A 22,447-nucleotide genomic window follows, 5' to 3' on the forward strand; every position below is an offset into this window, starting at 1 on the left:
CAGGTCTGTCCCACTCCTGTGGTCTGTGCAGTTCTCCATGCCATCTCGGTGCTATGCACCAAGGAAAAAAGTCCTGCTTTGGTTTGCTGATTGGTTGGGAGCGTGCAGCCCACCTTAGGGAGATGGGTAGGAATGTGAGGAGTCTGCCCTGAGCGCCCAGAGAAAGATATAGTCAGTGCCATAAGAAGGTAACAGAGCAGGCAAGATGTGAGTCAGTGAGGACCAGTGCAATCAAGGAGGGCTTCCTGGAGGAGGTAGTGCTTCCAGGTGTGAGGATGGATGAACTTTACTTGGTGGAGAACCCAAGTGAGTGAATTTACAGACTGGTGGGAAAAAAGCATACCAGTAAGTCATTTTTTTGTGTGTGTGGGAGGTTTGAGCATGGAAGTTGAACTCAGGGCCTGCATTTGCAAAGCAGGCACTCTACTGCTTGAGCCACATCTCCAGTTCATTTTGCTCTGGTTATTTTAAAGATGTGGTCTCCTGAACTATTTCTCCAAGCTGGCCTCAAACCTCAGTCCTCCTGATCTGAGCCCCCAAGCAGCTAGAATTACAGATGTGAGCCACACCAGTGCCCAGCTCCAGTAAGCCATTTTGACCTGAATTCTCCCAGAGGTAATTGCTGTGGACAGACACATGCTTGTAACCTGTACGTCCTCTGAGAAGGGGAGGGGCAATGTTTACCTACATCAGTATCATGTCTTTAAAGTTTGATAGAGTTGAGTTTAGCTTTTCCTTTGTGATTTTAGAAAAGATTTCATTCTTCAATTTTAATATTCCTGTGAATTTTACAGTTTGCTTCAGAACATGTTTATATTTGTTTTAGTGGAAAAATTATGCAATCATAGAGATTTTGCAAGAAATTTATACCCTCTCAAGCTTGTTCCATTGAAGGGAAGTTTATTTTGAAGAACTTAGAGTTGCCTTGTAGAATTGAAGTTCAGTGGGTACAGGTTGACCTCACGGGGACTGGAGGGCTGCAGGAGACCAGGAGGTCACTCACTGCTCCCTCGCCTGCCTCTTTCTCTCTCCATGTCTGCTAAGTGCTTTGCTTCTTCATCATTGCACAGGCCCCAAAGCGCAGACTGGGCCCCCATGGTCATGTGACCTACTGGTCCAGTGTCCAAAGGTAACCAAGCCAGTCTCGTGTCCCACTTCCAAGTTCCTGGCAGAGGTTGACAGTCCAGCCCAGCCTCTGGATTGGTTCCAGAAGGCAGGTCTCCACCCCTGGTTTCATCAGCAGAGGTCAGGGAGAAATGGACTCAAGCAGGGTAAACATAGTCACGACCCCTAGCTTATGGAAGGAGGGGCTTCTCACACCTTTCTGTGGGCACAGTCTCAGCTCCAGGGAGCGGCACTGTGCCCACCCATCGTCCACCTCCCTGTTTAGATTGTGTACACATATGTGAGATGTAGGTGAACCCCAGTTTGGAAAGTTCAGGTGGAGATGGGTTGGAATGCTAAGAGGGTGTGACAAGATTTAGAGGGCCTTGAATGCCAGTCTAGCATTTGAACTTTTTTCTGGGCAGTGGAAGCCCACAAAGCCAATCATGTCGCCTAAGCAATGGAAGAGGCAGCCCTGCTGTGGGCACAGAGTCTGTGTGTCAGACTCTCTGGTAGGCACATCGCTCAGTAAAGAGAGGCAGTCCCTGTCCTTGGAGCTTCCAGGCTCTTCTGGAGCCATCAGACAGGAAACAGGTCAAGAAATACAGCAGGAGCAGGAACTGCACATGGAAGCAAGTGGTAAGGCAGGCTCTTTGTCCTCAGCAAGGCCTTCTTGAGGCCTGGCCCTGGGTCCTCATCTCTTCACACACTGACCTGCCTCTCCAGGGGATCTCATCTGTCCCCTCAGTTTTCTCTCTAGGTGACTCACACAGCCCAGCTACTCACTTAGACCATGCTCATGACTCCCCCAGCCCCCCACCCCCCTCCTGGCTAATCTCCAGGTTCCCTTCTCAGCAATGGTCCCTTCCTCCATTCTGTTGCACCAGACAGAGCCTCACACCTCCATGCACACCCTTCCTCTCCAGGGGCCATCAGTTTTACCTCTGGGCATCACTGCAGTCTGCTACTTCTCTAAATCCCCCCTAGTCCACACCCTGTCACCTCTCGGGACAGGGACCTCACGGGAGACCATGGTCTGCCGTGGCCTGTCTACTTTTACTACAGCTTGCTTTCCCCTAAAACACCATCTCTCCCTCCTTTGCAGCACAAATCATAAACTTTATATCTACTTTTATTAAAATACGATTCCTTGATAGGTTTTTACTTCCATGAGACTAGAATCTAATCTCACTGTGGTATCCTGTGTGTGTGTGTTTGTGTATATGGTGTGGCTGGGGATTGAACCCAAGGCCTTGACATGCTAAGTACACACTCTACCTTGAGCCACAGCCCCAGGCCCCTAGTATTTACCATAGCACCATAGTAGCAGTATATTGGTTGAATAACAATTATAAGAAAAAAACTGAAAAGGAGCGTTCCATTCATAGAGAATAATGGTGTGGGAATGCACCAGGTGGAGGGAGCAGCTAATGCAAAGGCCCTGAGGCCCTGAAATATGTGTGGTGCTGAAAGGAGATCAAAGGGGCAGAAGATAGTGATGGGCAAATGGAAGAGTGGCATCAGATGAGTTTGGGGAGGTGGACAGGAATAGGACAGATATAAGCTTTCAGGCCTTGCTCATAAGTTTGGATTTTATTATACAGGCAAGTAACATAATCCAATTTATATTTTAGAAAGGTCATATCAGCCAATGTGTGGAGATTAGATTGGAGGGGACAAGAGAAGACCCATGGAGACTGGCACTTGTTTAGGAGGAGATGATGGTGGTATGGATGGGGATATGGTTGATGGAGGAGAAGTAGCAGATTGCAGAAAGATTTTATAAGTGGTAAATCTTTCTTTGGTGGGGTACATGTGGGGAGTGGTTAAGAGTGTTTCCCAAATGTCTTTCTTTTTCCTTCTTTGGAGCTGGGGATGGAGCCCAGGACGTAGTGCATGCTAGGTGAGCACTCTACCCCAGGACGTAGTGCATGCTAGGTGAGCACTCTACCCCAGGACGTAGTGCATGCTAGGTGAGCACTCTACCACTGGCTACAGCCCCAGCCCAGTACTTATGGAAGGTGCCATGTACTGAGAAGGGAAACTCTGGGAGGTGACAGCCTTGGGGAAGATCAGGGATTCCATTTGTACGTCCATAGGTCCTGAGACAACCAAGTGGACAGGTCAAAAGGCAGCTGGATGCGTGAGTCTGGGTCTCAGAAGAGTGGGCTAGAAGTGCCCAGGTGAGAGTTGCCTGTGCTGAGATGGTTCTGAACGGACATCTGTATGAGAACCACCTGGCCCGCTCCCAGAGAGTGGCACCCGTAGATGTGTTAGTCCCTTACTGAAAGCCCTAGCAACCACCTGGGCTGCTTTAAACAGAAGAACTCACCGAAAGGGAAATTCCTAGATGTTCACAGGAGCTGAAGAACTGGGATTGAGCAACAGGCAGGATCTCAGAAAAGTCATGCCACCAAGCCAGTGTGGCAGGACACTTGCTGCTGCATGCTAATAGTGTCACTGTCCTGGGCACTGGGCACAATCACTGCTGTTGCCACTAGCACTAAAATGGATCTTCTACTGTCTCTGCTTCTGGTTTAGAGTCTGCAGCGAGGGCTTCTGATTGGTTGAGCAAGTAGTCTGGGAAAGCAGGAATTTGGTCTTTTCAGCTTTTACACATGGCATGGTCAGCTAGGACTTGTGCAGCACATAATTCTTCAGACCCAGGAAGGAGGTTCAGACTGAGAGCTTGTTTGGAGATTCTAGCAGGGGAGCGCAGCTACTCATATACCCTTGACTGAAGAATGGTCCTCCTCAATTGGGGGTGGTTGTCCTCTTCGACTGAGCGTGCAGCTTTGGGAGGGACGCACACGGGGCGGTGAGGGAGGAAGGGGACACCCGCCTAGCCAGCCAGATCAGCTGAATCAACCCTGGCAATCAATGGGGTGACATATGTCGTAGCCAGATCGCCCTCACATCTGACAAATGTCCTTGACAGTAGGTTCAACAGCCTGTGGGGTATCTGGGAATCTGTGTTTTATCAGCGTGTGAGGCGGTAAAGGATCTGCAAGTCACATTTGCATCCGTCCCAGCAGTGGAATGGACAAGACCCCTGGGGAGAGGAATGAGGAGGGCCCAAGCTCCAGGGAGCCCCAGTCTGGGCAGTGTTTGGAGGATGGAGTGATACCCATCTGCGGGGCTCCCATGACAAAATGAGAAAATGACAGAGACATGAGCCCAGGCTTTGGCAACAGGGAGGTCGGTGGTGACCTTAAGAACAGACTAGTGCCCTTTTCTCCTGCATGTCAGCCTGGGCTGATTTGAGGAGAGGCAGATGAGTAGCTCTGCGGAGAAGGGATACAGAGGTGTGGGTGGTGACTCAGGGTCTGGTCTCTGTGGAGCCCAACCCTTCCTGTTTCAGCTGCTGCTGCACAGTGCTGGGAGTCTTCTCAGGGTTGTCCCCTTGGCTCCCTTCATCCACAGCTTTCAGTCCTCAGTACTCACTTTCTGCCTGATGGTCACCTATTTCTGGCCACTGTGGTGACACAGGTAAAACTGGTGACAGAATTTTAGGTAGGAGGAAAAAGCTGTCCTCGGAGGCAATTTGATCATATAGTTCTTAGGCAGATGTTGCTAGAAAGACCTTTCCATGGGACAGTGAGGCACAGTGAGGGGCTCCTCGGACTCCAGGGCAGGCCTGGGGAACATTCGGAGTCAGCCTTCCTGCATGGGGTCACTGGTGGCACTTTGGTTTGGGACTTAGCTGGGAACAGCTGTTGAAAGTTTGCTAACTTGGCTGGTTTTAGACCTTGACCAAGCTTTGAAGAATCTCACATGCCTCAGGCTCTACTCTGACCCTACAATGTCAGAATCTCCCAGGAGTGAGGACAGGTGTACTGCTCAGAAATTCCCTAGGTGACTGAGCAGGCAAGGTGAAAGCAAAGTGTGAGTGGTTGCCTGCCCACTGAGGGTTAATCCCAGCTGTAATCCCAGCTACTTGGGAGGTGGAGGTAGGAGGATCATGGTCTGAGGCTGGCCCCGGGCAAAAGCAAGAGACCCTATCTGAAAAACAAACTAAAACAGAAAGGGCCAGACATGACTCAAGTGGTAGAAGACTTGTCTGGCAAGTGTGAGCCCTGAGCTCAAACACTAGTAACTACCCCTAAAAGTGTGTGTGTGTCAGGAGGCACACAGAGAAAAGGGAAGATCACTGCAATAGAGATGAGACAGTTACTGCGAGTGAGGACGCTACAGTGCAATCCTGGCACCAAAGCAGAGTTCTCTGTACTTGGAGGTGTTGGGAATGAGGAGAGGACTGAACGAGGCACGGTCTTCCCTCAGCCTTGCCTCTCCTGTCTACTTGCTTCTTCATCAAATATTTGCTGAGAGCACGTACATTATGATCCTGTGTTACTTTTAGGAAGATTTGTTTTAAAAATCGAGATCAAATTCACCATCTTAAACCATATGAAGTGACCTCTGGTGTATTCACTGTGTTGTGCAGTCATCAGCACTGCCTAATTCCAGAACACATTCATCACCCCAGTCTGGAATGCTATACTCAGTATAGGCTTCCCCTCTTCCCACCCCACCCTGACTTTCTGCCTCTGGATTTGCTTCTTCTGGATATTTTGCATAAATGGATTCCTACTATATGTGGCCTCTGTGTCTGGTTTCTTTCAGTTAGTATAATGTTTTCAAAGTTCATCCATGTTGTCTGGGTTGCTTTAAAAGTGATTACCATGAGAGTAGCAAAACATCAGGCAGTATCAAAAGCATTTTCTATATATTAACTCAAGTGATTCCCATATCAGGAAACTTCTTAGTCATTCACAGATGAAGTAACCTAATAGCAGGGTTGCCATGTAACACATATGGGGTACACTCCCAGTGTCTGGGGCACACTTAACCTAAAAAGTTATTCACTGATTGTCTGAAACTCAAATCTGACTGCATGTTCTCCATTTACTTTTACTAAATCTGGCAACTCTACTAGCAGTAATTGAGAGCTAGAATTTGGATTTGGGTAATTTGCCCCAGAGCCTTGCTTCACTGTTGATGCCTGCCCTCCCCAGGGGCCAACTTCACAGGTCTCAAGTGAGATTTTGGCATCCTTTTTTTAAGTACTCCAGGCGATTTCCCTGAGCAACCTGGGAATACAGAGAAGGCACCTGCTGCCCAGGAATAGCTACAATGGAGTCCTTCCTGTGAGCTGTGCATGGGACAGGCTCTTAAATGACAGATCGAGTTCAGGTCTGTGAGATCAGTGCTGTTATTATGTCATTTAGCAGAGGGGCAAATGGAGGCTCAGAAAAGCTAAGTCACTTGCTTCAGGTCACACCGCTCAAAGTACTGGAACCCGAATGTGGAACTCAGATCAGTGTGACCAGAAAGCTGGAGTTCCTACCCTGCACTGCCTTTCCTGTGTGTGATAGTCACTAATTTATTTAACCACTCGTTTGTTTCACACATTTGTGGACACCTCTGGGCTGAGCCCTAGGCTGGGTGCTGCGGAACCAGGACAAATGAGGCAGTACCTGCCCATCGAGGTCAGATGGGTGTGGCACACAGGGCTACGAACACAGGTCCACGGTAGCATAAAGGCAGGTGGGATTTCTGTGGTGGTGGGGAGGGGGTGACTATAAGCTGAAAGAGGAAGTTCTTATAGACAGAAGGCAGAATGTGAGCACTACGTGAGCACTACATGAGCCGAGGCCTGGCACTGGACAGAACTTGGCATAGTCACAAGATTGCCAAATGCTCTAGTGGCTGGTGTCAAAGGGGTTATCAATGGAGGACAAGCCTAGGAGGTGTGTGTGTTGGGGGGGTGTCTGTCCTGGCCACCAGAGGAGCACAGAGGGCAGGAGGCACCAGACCCTTGGCTGCTCTGTCCAGCAGGCAGGCGGGGCTCTTCCCCAGGGCTGGGTAGGAATTCAGGGCTGGTGGCCAAGGGTCGGGTGGGAATCTTCGGGAATCTTCAGCCATCGGTCCAGTGAAGTTCTTGCTCTCTTAGCTCATCACTGCCGAATAGTCTCCTGAGGAAAATCCCAGCCAGGAAACTTGGGGTTTGCAAGGCCTCTGTGTAGCTGAGGGCGCGGCTGGCTTCCTGCAGCCCCTCTTCCTCTCTGCCTCCCACCACCTTGCAAGAGGCAGTGGTGGGGCTGAGCTGGGGATGCTGGACAGGTGCCCAGGCTGTCTCCAGAGACCCCCCACCAAGGGCACACAGCAGACACGGGCTCCAACAGTGCAGGAAGGAAAACAGCCAGAGGCTGAGGGATCCTGAAATAATAAATGACAAAGCCAGCAGGAGCCTCCTCTGTCTCTGCTGAGCCTCCTCATTCCACACAGAATAGGAGGCCCAGGGAGGGGAGGAGACTAGATGAGGTCATCCCTCCAGGGCCAGGGTAGAGCTGGGCCCCCCATCCTGGCCCCAGTCCTGGCTCCCAGGCCTGACAGTGTGGCCACACCGGAGCTGTGGCAGGCAGACAGGCAGGGCCTCCTCTGCATGGAGAGACAGAGGGCAGGTAGAAGAACCCTGTTCTTTCTAGTGTCCCGCAACTCTCCCCATCTGGCAGCTCAGGTGCTGGACATGGGGGCTTCCCCAGATGAGGGTACCTGTGGACTCCTGTGCCTGCTGCTGGCCAAGGCTGGAGCAACTGCATGGCATCAAAAACCCCCAACTCTGAATCCCAGAGTGTAAGTTGGAGTGGGATGTAGATCTGAAATTGTCCAGATGGGGAAACTGAGGTGCAGAGGGGGCAGGTGCTTTGTCAGATGCACACAGAGGGGGGCCATAGCCAAGACAGGTTGAAATTTCAGCTCCCTACCCACTCCAGCTCCCAGTCTGGGGCTTGTGGTCGCACAACTGGGCACTCAGTGGGCACCATTCATTCCCTCAACAGTCGTTCATCTTCTTGGAAGACTTGCCAGTAGAAAGGTCATCTTCTTTCAGAAAGATGACCCTGGCTTCCAGAGTGGAGCATGGTAGTCAGGGAGGGCTCTGCACTTTCTCCAGCTTCCTCCATGACCTTGAGCGAATTGCCAGCTTGCCCCAGCCTGGCCTTCCTTTCTCCCTGTAAGGTACAGAGGACAGAGGGCTGTTGGGAGGGAGTGCCAGCCCCAAAATGAGTGCTCAGTAAGTGGGGCAATGGGTGGACTCAGGTTAGTAACAGGCGCATTCTGGGAGCTAGCTTAGAATTTGAGTCCTTCCTATTGAGTGATCTGCTCCTGGCCAGGGGCAGGGCCAGCTGTGTTCCTGTCACCCTGTAGTAGTGGCCCCAGGACAAGGCTGTACTCACTATCTCTTGCCTGGATGTGGGGCTACAGCTGAGCCCCAGAATAGTACTAACTTTCTTTCCTTCCTTCCTTCCTTCCTTCCTCCCTCCCTCCCTCCCTCCCTCCCTTCCTTCCTTCCTCCATCCTTCCCTGGCTCCCCCCGCTTCTCTTCTTCCCTTTCTCCCTCTCTCCTCCCTCCCTCCCTTCTTTGCTTTCTTCCCTCTGTCTCTGTCTCTGTCTCTCTTTCTTTTTTGGCAGTACTGGGATTTGTGCTAAGTAGGCAGGCACTCTACCACCTGAGCCATGCTCCCCACACCTTGTCCTTTTTGCTTTACTTATTTTTTCAGTTGGGAGTCTCACACTTTTGCCCAGATCAGTCTTTGACCACAATCTTCTACCTCCACCTCCCCAGTAGCTGGGATTACAGGCACACACCACCACCACACCTCGCTCGTTCTTTGACAGAGGGCCTTGAACCATGATCCTTTCATCTCCACTTTCTGAGTAGCTGAAATTACAGTCATGTTCCACTTCATCTGACTTGCAGAGTGCAATTTTCTGCATAAGAATTTGTCTAGCCACTCCTCTTGTTCAGAACCTCAGAAGCACCATCACTTGTAGGATAGCTAAAGCCTTGAAGTTTGGCTAAAAGTATAGTCCTAGGGCTGGCAGAGTGGCTCAAGCAGTAGAGCAAGAACACCTGCCTAGCGAGTTCAAAGCCCTGAGTTCAAACCCCATTACCAATACACACACACACGCAAATAGGTGTGTGTCCTGGAACAGACTGGGCTAGACTTTAGGTTCTACCACTTACAAGTTGTGTGAGCTTGGCCACATGCCATAACTTCCTGGGCTCCAGTTTCCTCATTTGCAAAACCTCCCAGAGTTGCTGACAGGATCACATGGAAGAATACAAAATGGGTCTGGCACAGTGGTGGGCAGGCACTCCTGTTCACTTTCATTAGCAGTGTGTTCTCCCACTGGGCATCTTGGGTGCTGCCCCTGGGAACCTTGCAGGGTGCCTCTGTTCTGGGGTCATCTTCCCCTTCCCTGCTTGCTCCACCCTGTCCCCTCATCATTTCACCCCATGGGTTGGGTGCTGCCCTCCTGCCCCCAGTTTTCCTCGGCCTCCTCGGCATCAGCCAGGATGTCCTCGTCTGTGTTCCATCTCCACCCCAGGCTGTGGGCATTTGAGGCAGGGGCTGAGCCTGCATGCTCTATCCCCAGCACTTGCATGGAGCCAAGAGGACACCCAGGCATTAGGCATGTGTGCCCCTGCTGTGCCAGGGCCACTGTTACAGACTTTACCCTGTGCCCTTCTCTACCCACAGAGGAGCTAGGGGTTGGTTTGCCGATTTGAGGTTCCCCAGTGGACAGCTCTTCACCGGCCCTTGATCACCTCTTGGTAGTGGAACTGGGATTGCTCCCCAGGGTTTCTGTCTTACCCTTTCCCCTCTTTGCTGGTCACCCAGGAAGGGCCCCAGGGTGTTCCCTGTCTTTCTTGGGATCCGGTGGTTGGGCTGGTGGGTGAGAAGAAGCAGAATTAGAGCATGACATGAACAGGGCAGCTCACATGTGCACAGGCCACACACTCCCAATCTTAATATCATTCTATTTTCAGGGAGTTGGGGTGGGAGGAAGGTATTACTGCCATTCCCACTTCTCAGGTGCCAGCAGGTCACGGTGCTGAGAGGGGCTGAGCCAGGAAAGAACCTGGTCTCCACACTCCACATCCTGGGCTCTTCTTGCATGTTCAGTGGACATGCTATGAGTCCAGTGGACAGATGCTACCTCAGCCCCTTCCTGCCTCCCACTTGGTCCTTGTCCTTGGTCCTGGGCCCCTGGCTCTCTGGCCTCCCTTAGGCCAAATTCTCTCAGACCCCACTTTCTGTCCCATTGCTTAAAAGCTGTGCCTTTCACTTATTGAAAAGGGTTTATTGTACAGCACTAAAGTGGCAAGATGAGTTTCACTTTTGTGAATATAAGAACCTTCATCTTCTTTTATTAATTTGCATTGCAGAAGTTTTCAAGCATTCATAAAAGTGGAATCCCTCAGCTTCAATAATTACCATATTTTGCCAATCTTATTGTTTCACCCACCAGCCCCACTTTTTTCTTCTTATGGAGCATTTGGAAAAATTCAGAGAAGCAACACAGGATGGTGAACCCCATTTATTCCTCATCCAGCCCTGCCTGGTCCACACCCCTCTGCTTCTCCAACTCTCAGTTTGTTTTGAAAAAAATCCCAAAGATCACAGCATTTCGTGCTCCAGTAGGTCAATATGTGTCTCTAAGGGGAAAGCACTGCTTTTGTTTACACATCTGTGATGCCATCATTGTCCCCAAAGCATTCACAATAATCCCTAAATCATCAGTTAGCCAGTTTTCAGATTTCCAGTTGTCTTATATTTGTGCTAACTTCTTTTACAGTTATTTTTTAAAAACCAGGACTCAAGTAAAGTTCACACACTGTCATGTGTTGATGCATCTGTTGAGTTTCCAGGGCTGGGTGGCTCAGTGGCTCAGTGTTGGGGTGCTTATCTTGTACACGTGAGGCCCTGGGTTCATCCTTAGCACTTGCAAAAAAAAAAGAAAGAGAGAGGGAGGGAAGGAAGAAAGGAGGAAGGAAGGAAAGAGGGAAAGAGGGAGGAAGAAATTTACTTGGGCGGCAGATGGGAGGATTGCAGTGAAGGCCAGCCCTGGGTTGGGGGAGGGGGAGAGGTAGGAGGATCTTGGTCCCAGGCCTGGCCACTAGCAAAAGCAAAAGACCTTACCTGAAAAATAGCTAAAGCAAAAAGAGCTGGTGGGTATGGCTCAAGTGGTGAAGCGTCTATGCAGCAAGCGGGGCTCCCTCTATAAAGAAACTGAGTGGCTCCTTGTGTGGTGTCACAATTTGGTTTGTGCTCCATTGTTGCATTCTCCAGGTATGGTTTAACAAGTTTCTCCATCTTCTGTAAATTAATAATTGGGTCTAGAAATGAGAAGCCCCCCTTTTTTCAGTTTATATATCATTTATTTAATGTTTTAAGTGTGACTTGGTTTGCTCATTAAAATACCATGTTTTAATGATCACCTTTAGTATGTAGTACATATAATTTAATCTTCCTGTGCACACCAGTCAAAGATCAAAGGAACCAGGATTTGCCGCCTCACAAAACTCCCTTCCAATGTCAAGTTTTCTCTGACATTCCCACAACAGTCTACTGTTAATATTGATTGAGAAATATGGAGAAGGACACAAAGCTGCCATAAATTCAAGAATGCTTTCAACGCAGTCTGTGTCTTGTTGATCATAACAGCTGCACACATTTTTGGAAGGCGGTCCAATGAATTGGCAAGACATTTTTTTCTTTTTCTTTCTAGATCTTTGCTAGCTGAATGTGAGAACTATTTTGATTGGTCTGTAGTGCTCTTGAATGTGGCTTCCAAGGGCCCTGGTGGGAACTCCATGGACATCCCTGGTATGGGCCCTGGAATGGGCCCACAGGCTGGGTGGGAAGGAACAAAGTTTTGGCCCCAGAAGGCTCACCTTCTGGCTGTGTGAGCTCAGGCAGCTCTCTTCACCTCTCTGAGCCTCACTGACTCATCCATCAGCTTTGTGGGAACAAAATGGCCACCTCATTGTGATGTTGAGTCTTACATGGTCAGGGTCAAACTTCCTTACAAACTGTAAAGCCCTGTGCAGTTTGGGTTGGATCCTTTCCTTAGTTTGCATTTCCAGTGAGACCTGGAACAATAAGTTCACCTGAGCCTTTGTTTTGCAGTCTGCAAAAATCCCTGTCAGAAGGAGATAATGTTGGATTGTTTCTAATATTTTGTAACTTAATCTCCCAAGGAGCGTCATCATGGTCCAAAGCAAAGATAGAAAATGGTTTTATTTTTTCCTTTTATTTTGATGGTACTCGGCCATGTGCTTGCTGAGGCTGGCACTCTACTGCTTGAGCTGTGGCCCCAGCCTTTTTTGCTTTAGTTTATTTTTCAGATAGGGTCTTTCGATTCTGTCTGGGCCAGCTTGGGATAGATATCCTCCCATCTCCCCCTCCCAATTAACTAGGATCATAGGTATGCACCACCATGCCTGGCCCGGAAAACGGCTTTAGTCTGCGATACCCACTCTATTTTACAGCAAGTGTTTACAGGTAGAGGCTACCTGGGGAGCTATTTTAGCAGAATAATGAACCAAATCCAGGGTCAGTGGGAAAAATACTATGATTTTTTTCTTTTTTCTTTTTTTGGCAGTACCGGGGTTTGAATTCAGGGCTTCACACTTGCTAGGCAGGCACTGTACCACTTGAGCCACTCTGTCAACCTTTTTTGGTTGGGTATTTTCTTTTTTTTTCCCCCCCGGCAGCACTGGGGTTTGAACTCAGGACCTCATGCCTCATGCTTGCTAGTCAGGCATTCTACCACTTGAGCCACTTTGCCAGCCCGGTTGGGTAATTTCAAGAGAGGGTTTTGGGAATTATTTGCCCAGGTTGGCTTTGAACTTCAGCAGAGAACTATTGATCTCTGCTTCCTGAGTAGCTAGGATTACAGGCATGAGCCACTGGTGCCCAGCTTAACTTTTTTTTTTTTTGTGGCCCAGCTGGGGTTTGAACTCAGGACCTCACATTTGCTAGGCAGGAGCCACTCCACCAGCCCGTGATTGATTTTTAATGGCTGTAACGGTCATGGGAAATACAAAAGTGGTGCCTATGCCCTACATTGTAATGATCCAAAGAACTGAATATCTCATGGTGAAATTTAATCTGCAGATCCCAGCTTTAGTACCAGTAGCTCTGCCCCCTTGGCTGAGTTGCTATAGCAACTACAGCTGGCTCTAAGAAACCACAGGAATGAAGAATGGGTCCCATTGATGCATCCTGACCCAGGAGGGGGGCAAGCAGAAGGCCCTTCAGGCAGGACAGCTGGGCATGGTTTAGTGCTGCCATCTGTGCTGTTTTGCCCACAGAGAGCACAGACTGGAGAGCCAGGGTGTGTGTGTGTGTGTGTGTGTGTGTGTGTGTGTGTGTTGTTGGGGTGAGGGTGAGTAGCACACAGGGCAGGGCCGCAGCTGGAATTCAGGCTTTGTCTTGGGCCAGCCAAGCTAGGCTGTCAGAAGGACTCCATGGGGTTTCCCAAGTTCAGACATGTCCCATACACACTGTGTTTCACCCATCTTTGCCTAGGGCCTGTGCAGGCTTTGAAGAGCACTGACTCTGAATATTGAAAGAAATCATGGATTGGGGATGTAGTTCAGTGGCAGAGTGCTTGCCTAGCATGTGCAAAGCCCTGGTTCCATCCCCAGCAGGAAGAAAGGAAGGAAAGAAACAAAGAAGGAAGGAAGGAAGGAGAGAGGGAGGCAGGGAGGGAGGAAGGGAAGGAAGGAAGGGATCTAGATGGCCATCAATTCTAATTGAGACTAATGTCTGGGTCACTCTCAGCACCTGAAGTCCTTGAATAGTTCAAGTGGCAGGGTGCTCACTCCCTTCAGTAGTAGTTTTTTCTTCCTTGGGACAGTCCCCTGTTTAAGCTGGTCTGTGTCTGTCTCCCTAACTCCCACCTGTCAGTCCTGGAATCCTGTCCAAGATGTGCCAACTGAACACACCTGTTTTCTTAGTAGGCCAGTCTTCGGAGTGAGGCTCACCACTGCTCCAACCCCATTTTCTTCAATGGGTCATCCTCTGTTCTCCCTCCTGTAAGTTCAAGGGGACAGTGAAAGGATATGGGAGGAGTGGAGCTGGAATTGAGGTTCAGAAGTGGACCTGGTCCAAGCATCAAAGAAGCCACACTCTACCCCTTAGGGGCAGCGCCATGCGGACAGAACACTAGTCCAGTGTCTAAGCTAGGACCCACCACTGCTCATTATTGTGTGACATGAACATCTTCCTTCTTCTGGCAGTTTCCTCTATAAAATGGGCATGGTGATGCCACCTCAAAAGTATGACCAGGTGCATGACAAGCCTGGCATGGAGCAAGCACTTGGGGCCTGTGACATCTATACTCAGTGACTGCTGGGCGACAGAGGTTCCACTGTGGCCCCTCTGTGCCTCGGGTTCCCACATCTTACTGAAGAGGCATACTAAGGCCAGGTGGGGAGTGCGTCTAATTAGTTCAAGAAAGGTTGAGCAATTCCTAACCCAAATTCAGTTTTGAAATAGATGGCATTTTTAGCTTTCAAAAAACAGATAGTTTTCTAAGCACTTTACCACTGTGAATTCATTTAATCTGCCCACCACCCTTACGTGGCAGGTACTGTAGGGAGTCACACAGCAAGTGCCTGATGGGACTGGGATTGCGGCCCAGGCTGTTGGGCATCAGCCCCGCCCCTTTCACAGTGAAGATGCACTGTGGCTCTGTACAGCAGAGTTAGACCAGAGATGTCCTAGCTCAGCAGGCATTACAAAACCCAAGGGGCCCCAGACTTTCAGATTCAGCTGGAAACTACACGGCTGACAAGTTCTCAGGTGATGCTGAGGTGGCTGCTCAGAGAACCTGCTTAGAGAGCCACTGACTGACTGTCTGTTGGGGATAAATGGGTCTGGGGGTTAGAGGCCTGGCCTACCCCGTCTCAGGCATGGGGAATGAGAGCTGCTCTTGCAGGGGCAAGAAGCCAGCCAGTGAGGGTACTACTGTTTTCCAGCGGCCTTGCCAGTCTCTGAGAAGCCTTGCCAGTCTCTGAGAAGTCTCTCGGGGATTCTGTGAGAGAGCAGAGCATGGACACCCCATTATTTTATTCTTAAACCACTTTAAAGAAAGGGAGTTTTGGAAAACTGTCTGGGCCAGTATCACCAAGGGAGATAGTTTTTTTGTGTGTGTGGGAGGGGTCATGGCTAGAATCTCAGCTTCTGATTCCTCCTGCTGTGGGAGCATCACTGCAGAACCTGGAAAACCTGTCTCCCCAAAAATCTTTCCTTCCCCAGATCCGGTCAGAATTTCTCCCTTAAAACTCTTTCTTTAACTTAAATCTTTGAGGGTCACTTACCTGTACCCAAGTGTGAATGGTTTTCCAGAATTTTCTGGAAAAAGAAGTAGATTCCTCCTGTCTTTATTATGCACTTGTACCTTTATGTTTGAGGACCTCCTGAAGGAAGGGGCCATGTCTTAGGTATCCTCAGTGTCTGACACCAGGCCTGGCTGAAATCAGCCCCAGAAAATGCTCATTGGAATGAGTAAGTGCATGAATGAACTGCCCCTTTCCCTCCTGGAGGCCACTTTTGACACCTGTGTCCCCCCACCTGCTCATACTGCAGTAGCTCATCCAGTGCCCTTAGTCAAACTTAGGGAAGGCCTGTTGCTCCCAGGCAAACATAGCTCTACTTCCCTGGGCTCCCAGGGGCCTCACTCAACTTCCGTCATGGCCCTCATCACACTGACCTCTGAGCATCTGGTTACTTGGCTCTTTCTTAGATAGTGACAACCCCTGACCAATGACCTTGTGTCTTTTTATTTTACCCAGGGTGAACACAGAGTAGGCACTCAGAACTAGTTTAATGAATGAACAGCTGTGTGAACTTGGTTGCTAAGAGCAGTAGGGACAGGAACAGTGCCAAGCTGGGAGCCGTCTCCTGATATATCTGACAAGGACATCAAGGACCAGTTTGCAGGTCACTAGGGTGCCTGTACCAGTTAGAGCTAGGTTTAGCCACAAGTAATACAATAGCTGGTGGATATAACAGTGGCTTAAATAAGATAGACATTTATTTCTTTTTCATGTAAAAGAAGTCTTCAATCACCAGAAAAAAACTTGTATTTTGTTGCTCCACCATCCACAACAAATGGCTTCTACTTCATGGTCCAAGATGGCTACTTGAGTTCCAGACATTCCAAATGCATTTGAGTCAGAAGAAAGGGGTGACAGGGTACCTCTCCATCTCTCCATTCTTCTGCTTTTCTTTACTTAAAAAAAACCAAAACAACAATAACAAAAAACCTAAAAAAAATTGAGGTGGGTACATGGCTTCAAGATAGAACTCCTGCCTTGCAAACTAAAAAAAAAAATCTTTATTTTTTAGAGTAGTTTTAGGCTCACAGCAAAATCAAGAAGAAAAAATACAGAGTTCCCATAGCTACCCAGCTCCCCTGCTGCGGACACTCACTTTGCAAACTGTTGTTTACTTAGGTAAGCATCTACTGAGCACCTCCTGCAGGTGAGGCATGTGGGTTCAGATCTCCAACCTGCACTTTCATTTACAGCGAAGCCATGGAGTCTTAAGTTAGTCCCCTTCTAACTTTCCAAATTCAAGGTGGAGATCAAGGGATTTGGCAAACACATTTCCTTGTCTGGGTCTTTGGGACTTCCAGAGAATTATGTTCTTTCTTGTCCATTAAGAAGCATCTAAGTTATTTACTTATTTACTTTTTGTGCTGGGGATGGAACCCAAAGCCTGTGCTTGCTTAACCCACTGAGCCACATCCCCAGCTCAACTCAAATACTGCACCCTTAAGCCAGGTGCTGGTGGCTCATGCCAATTAGAATCCTAGTTGCTTGGGAGGATGAGATCAGGAGGATTGAGGTTAGAGGCTAACCTTAGGCAAATAGTTCTCAAGACTCCATCTCCAAAATAACCAGAGCAAAGTGGACCAGAGGGGTGGCTCATATGGTGCCCTGATCTTGATCCGCCTAATACCTGACTTGGTGTCTCCTCCCCTGGGATGGGCCTCCCTGGCCCCAGTTCTGGAAGTCTCTCAAGTTCACATGCAGGCAGAAGGATGTCAGGCCTCTCTAGCTGCAGCAGGCACTAATGATAACACTCCTAGGTGCTCCCACTGAGGACACAGCTTGTGTCCACCCCCACCCAAGCCCTCATGGAACCATCTTACAGAGTCCTTGTAATGACCAAGAGGTTGGTGTTGTTTCCCCATTGCACAGATGGCTAAGAAGGAGGCCCAGTGAGAACAGACAGCCCACTCACAGCCACACAACATGGCTTCAAAGCCAACCTCCCCTCACCACCGCCTCCCTCCAGAGACCGCCAGGAAGTAACTCTTTTTTGTTGTTGTGTTGCAGTACTAGAGATTGAGCCTAGGGCGTCATGCTTCCTAGGCAAATGCTCTACTTGAGCCACATCACCAGTACTTGTGTTTGCATCTTGTTTTTGAGACAGTCTTACTACCTTTGCCAGGGCTGGCCTTCAACTCTTGATTCTCATGCCTCTGCCTCCCCAGTAGCTGGGATTACAGGTATGTGCCATCATGCCTGACTTGAAGGAACTCTTCTAAAATCAAACTCTGATCCCATTTCAGCCACTGAACAAAACAGCTGGGACTGGGGTCAGTGTGGAGCCATGGTGTGTAGACGGGCACTCTGCCGAGATGCCCTGGAAGCCCAGCTCTACTGCTATTCCACCATGTGACTCTGGGCAAGGCCGTCCCCTCACTTGGCCTCAGTTCCTTATCTGTGGCTCTGTGGGCCTCTTCCAGCTCTTAACATTCTTCACTTTGCAAGTGAACTGTGCAGTTCAAAGGGTTTCATGAGGTCACCAGAGCTGTGCCCACTGAAGGAGAAAGGGAGGAGTCCAAGGAAGCTTCCCATATGGGCTCAGCCCATCTTGGGGCGTGGGTCCTGTCCTTCCCTTCCCCTTCCCTCCACAATGTCCCTGTCTGTGTCTTTTGGGGATACAAAGATGTTCCCTCCTCTAGCTTTTTTCTAAGCATCTTATACATTTTGCAGATAAGGCACTTGAGGCTCAGACAGGCTAACATATCGGTCCAGAGTGAGCCAAGGCCTGGCGTACCCCACTGGGCTGCACAGCTTTGAATGGAGGTGTTTACATGACTTGGGTTGGGATAAAAGTGAAAGAGAGGTCTCCCTGGAGAGGTATCTTTGCCCTGTGGCTTCTCTGTGGTCCAGAGGAAAAGTGTGGTCTGCTTATGTTTGGTGGAGGGCACAGAGAGGCCCCTAGGGAAGAGTCTGGAGGATGGCGAGACTGTGTGTTTGGAGGGTGGGATTGTGGAGTCGGACATCATCCTAGTTTAGCAGGCTGAACCTCTGCCCACGTTTGCTTCCAGATTCTGGAAGGAGACCAGGCCATTCTGCAGAGGATCAAGAAGGCTGTGCGGGTGATCCACAGCTCTGGCCTAGGTGAGTGAGCCTTCTTGATGCCCCGGGGCCCCTTGCCTGCCTAGAGCCAAGCTTGAGTCTCCTTCTCCACCTTCGCAGGCCACGTGGACAATGAGGAGCAGTACCGAGAGGCTGTGGAGTCCTTGGGCAACAGCCACCTGTCCCAGAACAGCCATGAGCTGTCCACAGGCTTCCTGAACTTGGCTGTGTTCACCCGTGAGGTGGCTGCACTCTTCAAGAACCTGGTGAGGCCCCAGCTCCTTCCCTGCCCAGCCCTTAGCCCAGGCTCAGGGTAATCCACCTCTTCTGGTTTGCCTTTGACCTCTAATCCCTCATCTGAGGTCCCTGTCCAGCGCTGACCCACTTTTTGCATTTCTACCCCACCCCCCGACTTCTTCCTCAACTCTTTTCTCTCTCTGTTGTCCTTTCCTCTTTCCCCAGAGCAGAGGGGGTCTTGTGGGTGCGGTGGGGGGGGTGGGGGGAATAGCCCCATGCACTTGGGCAGGCAGGTTCTCTGGAGCAGCTTTGGGGGAGGGAAGGACAGGCTCTGGGGTTCCTGCCCTCATACACCCACCACCACCACCTCTCCTCACACCTCTGTTGCTCTTCCTCTCCTTTCTCAGTTGCATTTGCTTGTGTTCAAATCCAATAACTTTCCCTCAGCTCCACAAGCCCTTCTGCCCCTGCACTGGCCCAGCAGTCCCTGTTCCTTCCTGATGGCCTCCTGAAGGATCCTGATTGGAGGCTTGGGTTGCATGTTTGTGTCTGAGCCAGTCAAGCTAATAGGGTGCCCGGATCAGATGAGACTCCTGTCTGACTACAAGGAAAGAGTTCCCCGCAAGAAAGGTTCTCTTACCATTAGGAGAGATGCAAGCCAGGTGTGGTGGCACAAGCCTGTAATGTCAGCCAAGTCAGGGATAGAGAGGTGACAGTGACTAGGGGATACTCCTGAAGCAGTGAGGCAATGAGGCCGGAGCAGTTAGGGGAGGGCGCTGACTCCAACATCCTCAGATCCCCTTTCTGCCTTCCCATCTCTGTCTCAGTTTCCTGTACCCCATGGCTCTCTTTTGCTTCTTGGTGCTTCGCTGTACCTTGAGCCCCTTGGGGCTGGACAGATGGTCACCCACAGAGGGGGTGGGGGTCTCTGCTTCTTCCAGGTTCAGAACCTGAACAACATTGTCTCTTTCCCCCTGGACAGTCTGATGAAGGCGCAACTGAGAGATGGGCGGCAGGTGAGTTTCTATGTAGGGGAGCTGGTGGATACAGTGAGAGAGGGCTGACCATAGGGAAGGCAGGGCTGGGCCGAGAACCAGGCCGAGTGAGGGGCAGCCCTTAGGCCAACAGCAGGCTCTGATACCCATTGTTTGCCAGGTCCTGATGGGAGTACCCCTGTGTCATTAGGTGGGTTCTTAGGTGCCTCACCCTTGCTTGTAGGCATAGGGGGAGAGGTGAACTGCACATGGTTTACATAGTTAGTCCATGGCAGGGCCAGGGTGGGGACCTGCTCTTCCTGTGCCTGGGTCAAAGCACTGCTCAGGGAAGGTGACAAACTAATTCCCCTGGGCAGTCTGCTCCAGAAGGCCCAGGGGAGAACTCTCCTCGCCCCCCCCAACCCTAGGGGGTTTCCTCCATGCCAGGGCTGCTCACTGCCTGGGACCCACCTAAACCTGACAGGTGGCTTTTCCCTGGGCTGTTCAGAGGGTGTGAGCAGTACAGCTGGATGTGGCCCAGCCCAGAAGAGCCAGGCCAGAGGTTGGCCAGGTCACACTGGCTTGCTGTGTGGCCATGAGGAGACTTTTCAACCTCTCTGTGCATGTGTACCCTTCCTGGAAAGAGAATGATGTCCTACCAGGCAGGAGAAAATGGTGGGATAAAGTTAGGGGAGGAGTTTGTTCTTCATCTCCCCATCCTCATCATCATACCCCATTTCTAGCTTCTGAGCAACAAGATCCAGGGCAGAGACCTCCTGCACCCCAGGCCAGGGCCCACCATACCCAACTGACTCTTGGCAGCTCTGGGAAGAGAAGTTGGGGTGGAAGAAGGGGCAGAGCCCTGGGAAGTGGGGTCGGTTGCTCTGTTTGGGGAGGTGGGGTGGCAGGGGGTGGTTGGAGAACAGCTCTGAGCAGCATGGGGGGAGCAGGGAGGCAGGGTCCCCCAAAGGCAGCAGAGTGTTCTGTTTATGTCAGAGTTCAAGCTTCCCTTTGGGCAAATCATTCTTCTTTTAAACCACAGGATTCCAGAAAGCAACTGGAGAAGGCGTGGAAGGACTATGAAGCCAAAGTGTAAGTGGCAGGGCAGTGGTTTGGCCAGGAGGGTAGTGCCTGAGTTGCCGCAGGAGCAGGTGCTAAGTGTGGCCAGGACATGTCCCACAGAAGAGCACAGCATCTGGCTCTCTGGAGCCACCTACAGGCCTGGCTGGGTTCTGGGGATGGAACTGAGGCACCACGAAAAGAGCTGTTGTTGGACCGGACCTTGGGGTGCTGTCCTCAGTGGCCCTCTGCTCCGGGGTGCCCACATGTGTGGGGTGGAGAGGAGCTGCCAGCCCTGTGACAGAGTTGTTAGTGTCCCAATTACCAGAGGAGGTGTTGGAGGTCCGGAGACAAATGTCACTGGCCAAGGGCCACACAGCTAGTCAGCAGCAGAGCAGGGGTTCCTCCTTCCAGGAGTGTCTGTATCTGTAAATGTATCTGTAAATATTCAGTTAGACACAGGAAAAAGGAAGGTGTGTTCTACCCAGTTTCCTGTGTGCCCCACACCACACTTCAGCTCTCCCACAGGCTACTGGAATGTGAAGAGGACGGAAGGAGCCTCAGGCACTTCCCCAGCAGAGATTCCTTGGCTCTGTGGTTCTGAGGATTCTGGTCAGGGCCCAGTTAGGCCCGTACTTCAGAACATTGTTTATTCTTCTTTCTAAAATGTTGTTTTCTCTTGAATTTTTACCAAAACACTACATGTTTGTTATGTGCAATTTGGAAAACGGAGAAATAAAAGATGCATGCCTGTAGTCCCAATTACTCAGGAGGCCAAGGCAGGAGGATTGCTTGAACCCAGGAGTTGAGACCAGCCTGGGAAACAGAGAGAGACCCTGTACCTCCTTCTAAAAAAAGAAGAAAAAATATTAATCATTTTTGGAAGGAATTATGGTTGTGTGGTGGGTATTTTGAGTATTTTTTGGTGATACTGGGGTTTGAACTCAGGGCTTCACGATTATGAGGCAGGCACTCTACCACTGAGCCACGCCTCCAGCCCTTTTTGCTTTTTCCCCAGGCTGGCCTGGAACTCCATCCTCCTATTTTAAGCTTCCCGCAATTACTAGAATGACAGGCTCATGCCATTCTGCCCATCTTTTTTCCATTGAGAGTGGGTAAAGCAAACTTTTTTGCCCAAGCTGGTCTTGAACCTCAGTCCTCCCAATCTCAGCCTCCCAGGTATCTGGGATTATAGGTGTGAGCCACTGGCACACACAAAAAATGGATAACACTGTAATTTATCATTTAAAAAACAAGGCGAGGTAAGGAGAACCTACCAAAAAATAGAAAAATCCTTAATTTCCAAGCCTAAGATATTATCCTTTTCCATTTATTTTTCTATATACAACAAAATATATTCCTAAAACTGAGATGAAAATGATTATACTGCTTTGTAATCTGCTGTTTTCATTCAAAAATTCATCGTGAAGCTGGATATAGTGGCATATACTAGTAATCCCAGCACTCAGGAGGCTGAGGCAGGAGGATCAAAAGTTCCAGTACATCCTGGGCTACCTAGAAATACCCTGTCTCAAAAAACAAACAACAAAAATATATTGTGGCTACCTTTCAGCATTGTTACATGGGTAATTACATGGGTGCACAGTGTGCCAACATTGTGCATATGTGTAGTGTTTAATCCATCCTTCTCATTGAGGAGATATCCTTGGAACTAAATATTTGCTCCTACCCTTAATAACTTCTGTAGGATCAATTCCAAAAAGTAGATTCTGGAGCTTTGATTGTTCCGTTAGCTCCCAGAGCCATGGGCACCTCCCCAAATCTGAAGGAAGGCCATACCTCCTCTTTCTACCCACCTCCAACCACAGCTGTGGGT

The 22,447-nt window shown here is 49.9% G+C and overlaps 1 protein-coding gene across 3 annotated transcripts in view; it reads left to right on the forward strand.

Annotated features, from left to right (window-relative positions):
• Positions 1-22,447, forward strand: part of Asap3 (ArfGAP with SH3 domain, ankyrin repeat and PH domain 3) — a 39,215-nt gene that overhangs the window by 2,792 nt on the left and 13,976 nt on the right. For 2 of the 3 annotated variants that reach the window (XM_074081001.1, XM_074081003.1), the window contains exons 2-5: positions 18,310-18,382; positions 18,461-18,606; positions 19,519-19,593; positions 20,594-20,643. In XM_074081001.1, the coding sequence (XP_073937102.1) occupies positions 18,310-18,382; positions 18,461-18,606; positions 19,519-19,593; positions 20,594-20,643 (344 nt within the window). Of the gene's footprint in view, positions 1-18,309; positions 18,383-18,460; positions 18,607-19,518; positions 19,594-20,593; positions 20,644-22,447 lie in introns of those variants that run through there. The other variant, XM_074081004.1, reaches the window with a different exon arrangement.

The sequence above is a fragment of the Castor canadensis genome, chromosome 7 (genome assembly GCF_047511655.1).
Source record: "Castor canadensis chromosome 7, mCasCan1.hap1v2, whole genome shotgun sequence".
NCBI classification, from domain to species: Eukaryota; Metazoa; Chordata; class Mammalia; order Rodentia; family Castoridae; genus Castor; species Castor canadensis.